Raw genomic sequence first — 13,490 nt, 5'->3', positions numbered from 1 at the left:
TCAGTATGCCAGTATGTTCAAACAACTTCCATCAGTTCTTTGAGGCTTCTAATGGGTATATTGGCTCTCTGTTAAGAGTTGCCCGCTCCCATCTCTGCCTTCCGTTTGTCTTTATGCGCGAGACGTTTCTATGTAGAACCTACAGAATTGATACATGGACTATATGGAACTGAAGTTTTGTTGCTGAATAGAGAATTGAATGGACTAAGTGATGATTTATGTTTAGTTATAAGAGTTGGAAGACTTATGCTGTATTTTTAAGAACCTTGTCGGAGAAATAAGGAAATGTAAATACAAATAGAAGTGTTGAGTTGTTCAATTATATATAAGATTAATATATAAGATTAGACACAGCCAGAGTGCAACGTGTGTATTTTTGAATTTATTAGGGCTAATGTTGACATTGCACTCTTAGAGATAGTTGATGAATGCCAGCACTCCATTAGAAGGGCTGAACGCTGACAAAAATAAATAAATGCTTATTTGCATTTACTAGGGAATCCAAATCCCAGCCTACGTAGTCACAAAATACCTTTAAACATCCAGCTCAGGAGATTGGGTGCCTCCCATTAATTGAAGGGGTGGGAAGGGGAGCTCAAAGGCCCAATTTTATAGAGCAGCTATAAACCAAATTGTTGCCAAGGCCAAACTGAAGTGAACAAGAAGAGTATATTATGAATTTTAAAAAAATTCCTCTCAAATGCCTGTTTAGCAGATCTCTACTATCAAAGGGAAAGAGGGTCTTATGTTGAGCTTCACTTGCAGGCCAAATGGCAGGGCTTCCTATGTGCCTGTGTATGTGCGTGCGCACGCCGTTTGAGAAAGAGCTGACAAACTTTTCCTCCTCGGCAAGATCCAAAAGCAAGCGCTGTTACGTCCAGGTAACAGTCTGATTCACAGGGTTCATTAACGAACATCACATTTTGAACGCTGTACAAAGTAAAAAAAAAAAAAGAGTGAGAGGCTGAATGAAACTCCAGGCTTCATAGACGTGCGCCAGTTCCTGCGATCTAGTTGGAAGGGAATCTGGACTACGCAGCAGACTGCAGTGTGTGTGTGTGTGGGGGGGGCTCTCTCATCCCACACAGTGCAAGAAGCAAATCTGCAGCCAACGGACCTTTCCAAATCCTAAGACGAGAGAGGATGTCGCTGATCCTTTCCGTGTTTCTGTTGAGAGTGAAGAAAAAGTACAAGGGCGAACGTTTGATTGGTACCATCACTGTTCTTAAAAAGAGGCAAGGGTCTCAAGAGGCACTGGGAATGGCTGCCGGTCTGGACAGACTGACAGGAAATTCAAAACTGGGGCTGAGGAACCCCACAGCCGGGTGCAAGTCGTGCGCTTCTGCTGCCCGCCACAGTTTTTGCTCATGCCGTCGCCGAAAGAAAAAGCAGAATGACGAGACTCAGAAATCCCGGTCCTCAAAGCAAGAGGCCGCTCCCTGCAAAGACTGCTCGGTGGCAGTCACAGCTCCCTCTTGCCCACGGGTGGGGAAATGCGTCCGAGGGCTTCTGAATTCTTACACCCCATGCTCCCGCTTCTCAGTTGCAAATATACAAAGTCTCTTCTTTCCGGCAACGTACCGTAGTAGATTGTTTTGGTCATGTATAAAATGGAATTGTCCCCACCCCGCCCCGAAGGGTTCATTTATCTACATGCTCAAGAGTTTGGGTACTCTTTTAATTCAGAGGACAAGGTCCGTTATGCAAATTGCCAAGTCTCCTCTCAAGCCTCAAGTCCAAAGTGGTCCATGTAAACAAAACACAGCTAAAACGAAGTCTTTTGTCCTTCTGCTGGAACCGATTCTATCGATACACATGATTTCCTGAAAGTGTCGTGTTGGCGAGACGCAGAATAGGTAGAGGGTGAGCTTCCGTGTTAAAAACCCAATGATCCAAAGGTAGGAGATCATCATTGGAAAATAGCAGATACAGATACCTGGGACATCGGGAAGAGAAAAACACATGTTGGAGTGACTTCTTTCTTTGCCAAGTGTGCAAGCAACCAGAAGTTTGATCCCTCTATCAAATCTAGCACCAAGCACTCTGACTAATTTCACATACTGCAGGATTTTAAGCAAAGAGCTACATTCTAATTCAAGAACTCTCCCAGTTCATGAATTAAACCTGCATGAATTTGCATAGGAACAATGGTTCTGAGGGAAAAGGGTATTTTTTGCTAAAGGATGGAAGAAGAAGAAGAGTTTGGATTTATATCCCCCCTTTCTCTCCTGCAGGAGACTCAAAGGGGCTCACAATCTCCTTGCCCTTCCCCCCTCACAACAAACACCCTGTGAGGTGGGTGGGGCTGAGAGAGCTCCGAGAAGCTGTGACTAGCCCAAGGTCACCCAGCTGGCGTGTGTGGGAGTGTACAGGCTAATCTGAATTCCCCAGATAAGCCTCCACAGCTCAGGCGGCAGAGCGGGGAATCAAACCCGGTTCCTCCAGATTAGATACACGAGCTCTTAACCTCCTACGCCACTGCTGGAAGAAGGAGAAGCAGCAGAAAAAGAAGCGGTGGAGGAGGATTTGGGATTTATACCCCGCCCTTCTCTTCTGCAAGGAGTCTCAAGGCAGTTTACAAACTCCTTCCCTTCCTCTCCCCACAACAGGTGGGGCTGAGAGAGTTCGGAGAGAACCGTGACTGGCCCAAAGTCACCCAGCAAGCATCATGTGTAGAAGTGAGGGAATCAAACCCAGTTCTCCAGATTAGAGTCCACCGCTCTTAGCTACTACACCACGCTTGCTGTAATAAAAAAATCTGCTGTCTTGTTAGTCAATTAAAACCAGTTCTACTAGAGCTGCAATGCTGCAGGGATTAAAGACAAGGGATTGGATTCTGTGTGATGCCAGAACAAAGTGCGGGAGGTCTTTTCCTGCCTCTCCCCTTCTACCAGCGGGGGGTGGGGGGTGGGTGGGGGGGAAGCAATACTAAGAGTTGGAAGCCTCAAAACTGCACAAGAAAGTGGGCAAAAATCATACGGCCTCCCCGCACTCCACCACATTTTGGCGCAAGAAACGAAATCCTATGCTTCCCTGTGGCTCTTCATTCATATGCTCTCCCTGCCCCCACAACTCTCTGCATCACATTTTTGAGATTCACAGACACCTACTGAGGAAGACATGAGAAAATCTCCTTCCAGCACAGCCCTCTGCTGGAACAACACAGAACCCAGCATATGGGGTCACAAACTTTGACTGATCATTTGACTGGATTGCTAAAAATATTCTCTCTCCACCAAAGGCCTTGCTGCACCCCCATAAGTCATATTCAGACAACTCGCATGTATATACAGGCAGTGCACACTTGGGATTCTGCCAACGGCTGAAGAGCTGGAAGGAAATGCAGCTTAGAGGTTCCACATTTCCTTTTTGACTTTTAACCTGCAGCTTGGTGCTGCCTAAGGCTTGTGAAAGCCTTTGAGATGGTGCCCAAGGCCTGATTTTCAAAAGCAGGCAGTTCTCTGACACTACCAGAAGATATTTATTTATTTTATTTATTTGTTAAATTTATAGGCCGCCTCATCCCCGAAGATGCTGAAGATGTGACATCTTTCCCAGTTCAAATTTTTAAACTAAAACCATCATAAACAGTCACAGTCGGCATCTCCCAAGCAACCCCCTTTTGCACACTGGCATCCCCAAGGAACCCCCTATTCCACACCGGTGAGCTTTTTGGATTGCCTTCACAGAACAGAAATGGCAGGGTTTTCGTTTGAAAGCCCTTCAGGTCACCTTGTGGTGTTTGTTAGATAAGAAACCGGAACAGTGACCCACGCAGTTCAACAATTGTGCCTGTTTAACAAAACCACAAGTGTACTTCCATAAAGCGAGAGTTCTAGGAGGTGAGAGCGTCTGTCAATGTATTAAGGGAGACCAGAGTTACTGAAAAAGAACACATCCCTAGTGACAAAGAAACCCCAAATGAGCGCTGTTTTCCTCACACGGGACCCACCTGTGGTAGACTGAAGGCTTGTCCTCCATATCGGAGAGCTGGTTTTCAATTAGGGATACTTCCTCAACACACATGAAAAACTGGGAATAGATTAACTACCCAAGGAGATAGTTCCGGAGTATTTTACCAAATCCAGTTATATGACGAATTCTGCGGAGCTGCTTCATTTTACCTGCTCCTTCCCCCTGGCAACACTGCGGTCCCCTGCCCCACAAGGACTCAGGATGTGATGGGTAAGCGGAAATCAAGGGTGGGCAAAGGCAATAATCCCTCAGCTGGCTCTCTTGTCATCTCACAGCCGCACAGAACACTGAAATCCTACCTTTGTCTGCTCAAAGTCATTCCCATAGATCCGTGGTGGTGAACCTTTGGCACTCCAGATGTTATGGACTACAATTCCCATCAGCCCCTGCCAGCATGGTCAATTGACCATGCTGGCAGGGGCTGATGGGAATTGTAGTCCATAACATCTGGAGTGCCAAAGGTTCACCACCACTGCCATAGATATCTCCCCGCCCCCCGACATAGCTGCACACAGGTGGATGTCATTTCTCTTGTCATTAATTAGTACTTGCGTGAAATACTTTAGCATGGTTGGTGATATTATGATACATTGTGCATTCTGGCAATCTAAGAGCCCACACACCCTGGGGCTGCCCTTCCATCAGTGGATTTGTATTTACATCCTATGCCTGTGGGCTCCGATATCGGGAATGATCTCTTTTAGTACAATGTGTCTCCCCTCTCTATCAGCTGAACGATTGCTCAAAACAAACCAAGAGTTATTCCAGAGACACGTTGCTCTTCTACGACCCCTACTGTTCCCTCAGACAGATACCGAGAAAAAAAGTTTGCTTACTTTAGTGTTTCGGCGAGGAAGAAACTTTGCTGCACGTCGTCATATGTGGGAGCCGAGGAGTAGACATCCTTAACCCCAGAAAATCCACCGCTCACTCGGCAGTATTTGTCTATGGCCTACGGGAGAAAGGGAAAGCTCACCATGACACTGGTTAGCAGCCAGCTCAGGCCAGGATCTCCTGGACAGGTACCCAATTTAATTGCGACCAGGAGCACAAATTTTGCTCTCTGTAAGCCAAAGAGAGGGAGTGCCCCTTCACTCAGGTGTGTTCCAGCTCAACTTGAAAGAAAGAATGTTTCAGAGGGTAGCCGTATTGGATGGCATTAGAAGAGCGAAATTCAAATCCAGTGGTGCTTTGGAGACCAGTGAGATTTTTGGGGGGATCAGCTTTCAAGAGTCGAAGGGAGCTTTGCCTCTTGAAAGCTCATATCCCAAAAATCCTTTTGGTCTCTGAGGTGCTACTGAAATGCAGTTCTTCGAGAAAGACGTTTGATACAGAACAGCCCAGCCTTCAGCTACAAGAACATACTGTATGCTTCCAAGCAAATACATGTCTTATAAACTCTGCTGCCTCTAGTGTTTTTTTCTAGTATAGATCAGTGGTGGTGAACCTTTGGCACTCCAGATGTTATGGACTACAATTCCCATCAGCCCCTGCCAGCATGGCCAATTGGCTGCCAAAGGTTCGCCACCACGGGTATAGATCAACGTTTTGTGAGCCCATTGACATAGGACAGGAAGTTAGAAGAAGAGGAGGAGTTTGGATTTATGCCTCACTTTTCTCTCCTGTACAGAGACTCAAGGCAGCTTACAAACTCCTTTCCCGTCCTCTCCCCACAACAGACACCTTGTGAGGAAAGTGGGGCTGAGAGAGTTCAGAGAGAACCGTGACTAGTCCAAGATCACCCAGCTGGAATGTATGAGTGGGAAAACAGATCTGGTTCACCTGTGTGCTGTTTGTAGGAGTCCACCACTCATGTGGCGGACTGAAGAATCAAACCTCATTCTCCAGATTAGCGCCCACCTGCTCTTATTCACTACACCACACGGGCCCTCCAGGAATCACACCCTCCTTTCCTAGTTCTGCCAAGTGCCTAATGCTATGGTGGATGGGGCAAGTGTCATCAAGTTGCAGCTGATTTATGCCCGCCTGCGTGTAGCAACCCTGGTATCCCTTGGAGGTCCCCCATCCACACCATAACCAGGGCCAACCCTGCTTAGCTTCTGATCTTTGATGAGATTAGGCCAGCCTGGTCTGCTACTATAGTGGAGCGATTTTCCCTGAACGTGCTCCTATTTCTTCCTGTGTGAAACAGGCCCTTCTCCGAAGCCTCTCCCTAGCAACACAATGCTCAGCATTTCTAGTACGTGGCTTGTTTGTGAACACTTGGGCCTTCTCGTAGAGGAAATGGTTACCTGTGCTGCTTCCCAGCCCCACTGCCTGTATTTGGGGTCGTGTGTGAAGCGCCACATGTACCAATAGGTTTCTATCACCTCTGGCCTCAAAATGTAGTACTTTTCATTCTGCCGCACTGCAACGGCCTCTACGCCACCGTCAAATTTGAAAGCTTCGGGACCCAGTTTTAATGCTGCAGAGGGGGGAAAGGAGAAAAGGAGAAACCTTTTAATCTCTTCAACTTATTTGGCATTGCTGTAGCAAAACATGCCTGTGACAAAGAAACTCAAGCACTTTCTACTGCAAGCGTTTGCAGCTGCATGCGCACACACGCACTGCCCCCCAGACTACCATATAGGACATAGAGAAATGCTAATTGACCAAGCTAGTTTAGATGCCCACTGAGGATCCTATAAATATATAAATATATAAATAAATTTAACCCCCAGAATTGAGGTAATTCTGATGTATGTAAGAACTAATGGTGAAAGAGATAAAAAAAACATGAGGGGGTAATCTGTACACAACCAGCAAGGTTACAATTTTGTTACACCAGCACTCTACTGGCTATATAACAAAACTTCACCGCTGTGTAAAAAATAGTAATATCCTTACATTCAAGTAAAAAGGTAACCATAAAATCACCTGAACTTCTGAAAATTCTAGTCAATAAGGATGAAACTAATGTTTCCATTTATCATCTAGTTGGCAATGCTTTAAAGCAAAGAATCCTGTGCTATATACAAGATATAAAAGTGGGTCATAATAGCCTCTTTTTCTAGCTCAATAGTTCCCAGAAGCCACTGGGACATTCCACATCTCGTTTTAGAACTTTGACATTCTTGTTTTAGAACTCTGCACATGTTCTCCCCTCACAACCAAGTAACCGACTCAAAACACATCTCTTCAGAAGTTTATACCAGCTCTGTCCCCTCTCTTGGGCTCTCAGTTGGCCCCAACGGAAAGGGGTAAAGGGAAGGAGTCTTATGGTGAAACAGTGAAGACGAGCCGAGATTCTTACTTGTCCTGTCATACGACTCATGGCAGGTGTGTGCAATCTCCGCTCCCAGCTGCAGGTAGTGCCCAGCCTTGTCATCTCGGGAGCCGTCCGCCCCAAGGGCAAACAGCCCCCCAGCAAAGCATGTGAGGTGGCCCATCTTCCTCTCGAGGTGCCCGTTCTTCCACTCCCCAATGAAAGTGAGGCCTCCGTTGGATTTTCGGATAAGGTGCTTCTCTATGGCCTACGGGAATAAAGGTCAAGCTCCCATTACCTGCAAAAGGTTGAAACCTTCCAGGCCTTCAGGCGTGCCTCCTGCAGCTTGTACCCCTTTCAAAAAGAAAAAGTTTTCCCAAACCAGGTTTTTCTGTCCCGTAAAACACCCCCAAGCCTCCCTAACATGTACTGTCGAAGGCTTTCACGGCCGGAATCACTGGGGTGCTGTGTAGTTTCCGGGCTGTATGGCCGTGTTCTAGCAGCATTCTCTCCTGACGTTTTGCCTGCATCTGTGGCTGGCATCTTCAGAGGATCTTCAGATCTTCTGAAGATGCCAGCCACAGATGCAGGCGAAACGTCAGGAGAGAATGCTGCTAGAACACTCCCTAACATGGTTTTCTACTAACAGAGGTGAATAACCGTGAAAAAAGAGAAAAGAATGGAGTCCTCCAAATGAGAGGGGGGCTCGCTTCCTTCCTGCCCTCACTGTGTGTGTGTACAGGGGCAGAGAGATGTTGCTCCGTCTTGAGGAAGATGGGAGTTCACCAAATAGTCCTTTCAATCCATACTTCCTTTTGTTCCCCATCACTAAGTCGAAGCCAACATGGCGACCTTGTAGGACTGTCAAGGCAAGAGGCGTTCAGAAGTGGTTTGCCGTTGCCTGGCTCTGCCTAGCAACCCTGGTATTCCTTGGTTGGCCTCCCATCCAAATACTGACTATGGCTGACTCTGCTTAGCTTTTGATATTGGGTTGGTCTAGGGCGGCTATCCAGGTCAGGGCCCATCCTTCCTATAGGACAGAAACAGAGAGGTACTGTTGGGGGACAGCGGTAAGAAGATGGTACACAAGGAGTGAGACCAATCTGGGTACAGCTCTCTTCTCAAGACACACAGGGATCATCTACCAAGGTAGGGCATTCTACACCCTCCCCCCGCCCCCAAACTTGCCCAGCATTGTTGATATTGTTTCTTCTTGGCTTGCCTGAACCTCATGGACCTTCTAGCCATTCCACCCTTTTCCTCGATACATTCAGCTCCTCACACTAAGATGGGTTGGCTATAGGAGCTTATTTAAAACAAAAGGGAATCCACAGATCTGCCCCCTCCATGCCTCCTGGAACAGAGTTAACGTGCCTAGGCCTGCAAACAGGCCAGGAAGATCTCAAAGACTGCATAAGTTGGAGATTCCTTCTTGGCGACCCTCCCCTTCTGTGAGTGAAGGTTTGTTTTTTCACCAACTGATGACAGTATCTGTTTGATCTACTGACACCTCATTCATCTCTCTACCACAACAGCAGCTACCTTAGGGAGCTTCCCCATACCGCAACTCTGATTCAAGGGGTCAAATTACACATGGGGAGGCAATCGTGTGTTCATTCACATCTTTTCTGCATACTGTGGTTTATTACTCAGAACCAGCTCTTGCCCTGCTGTAGTGCAGAAAGCGAGAAGCAGTAGTGGGGCGAGAGGAGACACGGCGGGACAAGAACTCTTGCCCGGGCATGCTTCCGCTCCTGGTGCGTGCTTGGAGCCCCATCTGTAATCGGCCCGTGTGTGTTTTTTAAAATGCACAAAGTGGACTTCAAACTCTCCTTCTCACTTAAAAATATCTGTATATCCCACTTTTCTCCAAGAACTGGATTTAAAGTGGCCCTTCTTTCTCAGCCTAGCCCAGGAGGGGTCTGCAACCTGCAGCTCTCCAGATGTTCATGGACTACAATTCCCAGCAGCCCCTGCCAGCATGGCCAATTGGCTGCAACCTGCGGCTCTCCAGATATTCATGGACTACAATTCCCATGCTGGCAGGGGCTGATGGGATTTGTAGTCCATGAACATCTGGAGAGCCGCAGATTGCAGACCCCTCCTGGGCTAGCCATAATACCTGAAAAGTGAGCCAGCTGGGGAGAAAAATGTTTGAAGCAACAGGATGGAGGAAGGAAAGGGGTTTCTCACCCCCCTCACAGATGTGCTCGTTCTCATATACAGACTGCCCCCTCCCAACACTGCTGCTCATTTTATATGTGAATGGAGTGGATTGGCAAATAAAGACAAGTTATTATTCCACCTTCTTCGGCTTAGAGTATCGTACTGGGAATGCATGAATTAAAGGTTGAAGAATAATAACTACATTCACAAGCAACAGTATTGCAAGCCATTTGTTCTTCAAACACAGAGCCTGAATAGGCTGAAGTCTGAATGACTATTTGCTGCGTAAAATCATAGAACAGCAACATGAACCAATGGATGGTGTTTTGGGCTGTAAAAATGTAGGCTTTCTATGATGCCTATTTAGAATTCTATTGGAACTGCAGCACCAGACCTTTTAAATAATTCATCATAGTGCAGTAAGAGGTAAATTGTGCCATTGACAGAACCAGCAAGGGGGGAAATATTCGGCGCAGGTGTGTGTGGGTGTGTGCACGCGTGTGTGTGTGTGTGTGTGTGTGTGCTGATCTGTTCATGCCGATCTCCTCAACCTGACTAGTGAATGAAGTTAATTTTGGACACGAGAGATTTAGAATACAACACCCCATGCAAGATTTGAAAATCTATACCCCATTAGGAGTCCAGTATGGTAGGCCAGCTCACAAGAAATAGGAAAGGTCAGGCTAGCCCCCAGCATTCTCAGGAGGCCCATGTCTTGTGGGGGGGCAGGATAGGATGGGGTCTCTCCTATGCACCCCAGCCTAGTGTACTAGGTCACAAGTCCCAGGCACCTGGCAGGAAATTATGCTCCCGCGCATGATGTTCCAGAGCAGTGGTTCTCAACCTGGGGGTCGAACGACCCTTTCACAGGGGTCGCCTAAGACTCTCTGCATCAGTGTTCTCCATCTGTAAAATGGATAAATGTTAGGGTTGGGGGTCACCACAACATGAGGAACTGTATTAAAGGGTCGCGGCATTAGGAAGGTTGAGAACGACTGTTCCAGAGCATGCAGGATGAAGCTTGGAAGACCTTTCCTATCGCAAGCGGAACTTCACCACGGCCAGTCTAACAGGAGACAGATTCTGCAGGCCTAGCTTAATATGTTTATTTGCAAGACCAGCTTCAAGACAGCATGGAGACAGAGGGAGATGATGTACTCTTTGCTGCCCCGAAAAGGAGCGAACACTAGAAAAAGCAACTGCAAGGAAACATCCAGGGGCACCCCAAAAGCGTGTTGGCGGGGGAACATCAACGAACTGTAATCACCTCAACAGCATCATCATACATTTTCCTTGCCTCCGTGTCCATCTTATCTGACATCAGCCAAGCCTTCAGCAAGTACTCGTAGAAGCTGTCACCCAAGCCGCCCATGGAGGTGTGATCTGGAACCAAGAACAGGAGTAAGTCAGCACTCGCCCGCCAGCAAGGCCCCCTGCATTTGCCAAGGCAAAACTTTTCAGCTCGTCTGAAGGAATTCATGCTGTGAAATATCTGGAGCCAGTTTAGCAACATGTTCAATGGGAGTGAAGTCCTCCCCGAGGGGTGGGGGTTGTTTTTAGACTCATCTCACTTTGTTTTTGTTGCTACTGAAGAACGGTTCCTTCCCCTGTCGATACAACAAAGCTTGGGCTCTGCAGCACAAAAATGTCTAACCTCAGAATCATGCCGAAGCAGCTCAATACATTTCAACAAATGGAATTAACCTTTTCTTTCTGTTCTCCGCCCCCCCCCCCCAAAAAAAAAAATGAGAACAGGCTGTTTCATAAAAGGTATTTCTTAGTTATTTCAAGTGTCTTATACACAAGTGCGATTTAGGATTCTCAGAGTTCAGTAGCAATTAGTCGATGGGTGCTGCTTATGAGTAATTTCTTAGAATACAGAAAATATTACATTTGAAATAGATCAAAGGGGAGAAAGATGAACAGATAATGGATAATTGTATTAAATAAGATTATCATCCTTTGACAGTATGGGTTACATCTGGCAAGAAAAATCTCAGACAATTATAATGGTAATCATATATTAGTGTTGTTTTACCAATTTATTTTGGAATATCACAAATATAACAGTGATGGCGAACCTTTTCGAGACCGAGTGCCCAAATTGCAACCCAAAACCCACTTATTTATTGCAAAGTGCCAACATGGCAATTTAACCTGAATACTTAGGTTTTAGTTTAGAAAAAATGGTTGGCTCTGAGGTGTGTGTTACTCGGGAGTAAGCTTGGTAGTAGTCACTGGCTTTGCTTTGAAGCAACTGTGCAACTCTTCCAACGGGTGAATCACGACCCTAGGAGGGTTTACTCAGAAGCAACCCGCATTGCCAGCAACCGAGCTTACTCCCAGGTAAAGGATCACGCTTTAGTTCTTCCCATGAAAATCAGTGGGGTTTAACAGTGCTTAACAGGGTTACCTACACTACTTTCCCAAAACTAGGTCTTAGGTTTAATGCTACGAATCAAGCCCAGCGGCCCAGGCCAGCCTAGATGTGTGTGTGTGTGGGGGGGGGGGGGTGATTTGATGTGATGTGTGGTGTGCGCGCATCGTACTCAGTGGCCAAGGCCAGCCTAGATGTATGTGTGAGGGAGTGTGTGTGTGATTTTCCCCCCCCCCCCCCCCACGACAAACTCTGTGTGTGAGTGCCCACAGAGAGGGCTCTGAGTGCCACCTCTGGCACCCGTGCCATAGGTTTGCCACCACTGTTCTATAAGAAATTAATACAGCTAATCGTGTTAAATAATGTCACATATATAATTTTGCTGTCCCCTTTAAACCTTTAGCATTATAACAATGATAGGATCCATTTGTATCTTCTTCCTTTGTTAATTAACTTTGATTTTTGAAAAAAAAAATCAAGATGCCCAGGATAAGTATACTTGCACCAAATTTAACCAAAGGTACCCTTAGCTTAAACAATATTGATACCCCACAAGCAAACTCAAGGGCCCCTTCCGCACACGCAAAATAATGCATTTTCAAACCACTTTCACAACTGTTTGCAAGTGGATTTTGCCATTCCGCACAGCTTCAAAAAGCACTGAAAGCAGTTTGAAAGTGCATTATTCTGCATGTGCAGAATGAGCCAAGGTCACTCGTGCTCTTGATTTAATTTGCCATAAATATGAAGAAAATACTCACGCTGTCCCCAGCGTCCGGTCCTTGGATTCAAGTAATTTGGATAAAGGCCATTAGGGCGGTCCATCTTTTGAAGCAGTTTACGAATATGCATGACCTAAAACAAAAGAGAAATCGTTACCAGCTGCTTTTCAATGGAAAAAAGAAGTCGTGAATTTGCACAACAATGGAAAATATAAATAACCGTTTTAAAACATATTCTGAGAAAATATACCTTTTACTATTGACTCTATGTTCTAGATCAGGGGTCTGCAACCCACGGCTCCAGAGCCTCATGCGGCTCTTTCAGCCTTACACTGTGGCTCCGCGTGGCCTGGAGGTCAGAAGGTAGCATGGGTGTGGAAGGAAAGGTGAGTGGAGGGATCGAACCAGAGGCGTCTCCGGGCTTGAGGGCGCCGCTTTTCGTGTCCCCTCCACTCAGCTCTCCTTCCAGCGCTGCTCTGGAGGGTTGGAGGGACATGCCCATGCTGCCCTCCAACCCCTGGAGGTCGGAGGGTAACTTGGGCATGTCCCTCCACAGCAGCCATCACCCCCCCTATGCCATCCCCCCTCTGCTCATCTCTCTACAAATCCTACTAAAACACTCCTTAAAAAGACATCTTAATATCAGCAAGTTTATTTTTTCATGCAGTTCAGTCAGGCAGTGCCTCAAAATATGCCATAGGAGAAAGGGAGCCAAACCTTCTCATAGTAGACTGGGTTGCCTGTCAGGTAGCTCAAATGCACAAATTCCATATGAAGGGTCCCAAACTCAGATAGGATGCTGCTGCCGGCAGAAGCCCAGCCCCAGTTGCGACCTACACCGCTGGAAAGGAGTAAAGGGGGTCATCAGAAAGTGTCTGGAATAAGAGACTTAAGGGTAAACATGCAGACTTTTTTGTATGTTTGCTTAATGTTTGCTTAATTCACTGTCACACGGCCAAAGGCAAAAAGCAACAGAACCGTGCAGGTTAAAATGCAGACACCAAAGAGGACAACCGAGCATCAGGGATGATAAAGGCAACGAAAC

At 46.6% G+C, this 13,490-nt stretch overlaps 1 protein-coding gene across 1 annotated transcript in view; it reads right to left on the bottom strand.

The window, feature by feature from the left end:
* Positions 1-290: 290 nt before the first annotated feature.
* The window catches only part of MAN1A2 (mannosidase alpha class 1A member 2), a 66,299-nt gene continuing 53,099 nt past the window's right edge, over positions 291-13,490 (bottom strand). Inside the window, exons 7-13 of the mRNA XM_048482791.1 lie at positions 13,163-13,286; positions 12,485-12,578; positions 10,614-10,729; positions 7,229-7,448; positions 6,228-6,400; positions 4,812-4,927; positions 291-1,936 (exon numbers count right to left, since the gene is read on the bottom strand). Of these exons, the coding sequence (XP_048338748.1) occupies positions 1,804-1,936; positions 4,812-4,927; positions 6,228-6,400; positions 7,229-7,448; positions 10,614-10,729; positions 12,485-12,578; positions 13,163-13,286 (976 nt within the window). The 3' untranslated portion in view covers positions 291-1,803. The remainder of the gene's footprint in view (positions 1,937-4,811; positions 4,928-6,227; positions 6,401-7,228; positions 7,449-10,613; positions 10,730-12,484; positions 12,579-13,162; positions 13,287-13,490) is intronic.

The sequence above is a fragment of the Sphaerodactylus townsendi genome, unplaced genomic scaffold, assembly GCF_021028975.2.
Source record: "Sphaerodactylus townsendi isolate TG3544 unplaced genomic scaffold, MPM_Stown_v2.3 scaffold_23, whole genome shotgun sequence".
NCBI lineage: Eukaryota > Metazoa > Chordata > Lepidosauria > Squamata > Sphaerodactylidae > Sphaerodactylus > Sphaerodactylus townsendi.
This window is presented reverse-complemented; position numbering and strand designations above follow the sequence as displayed.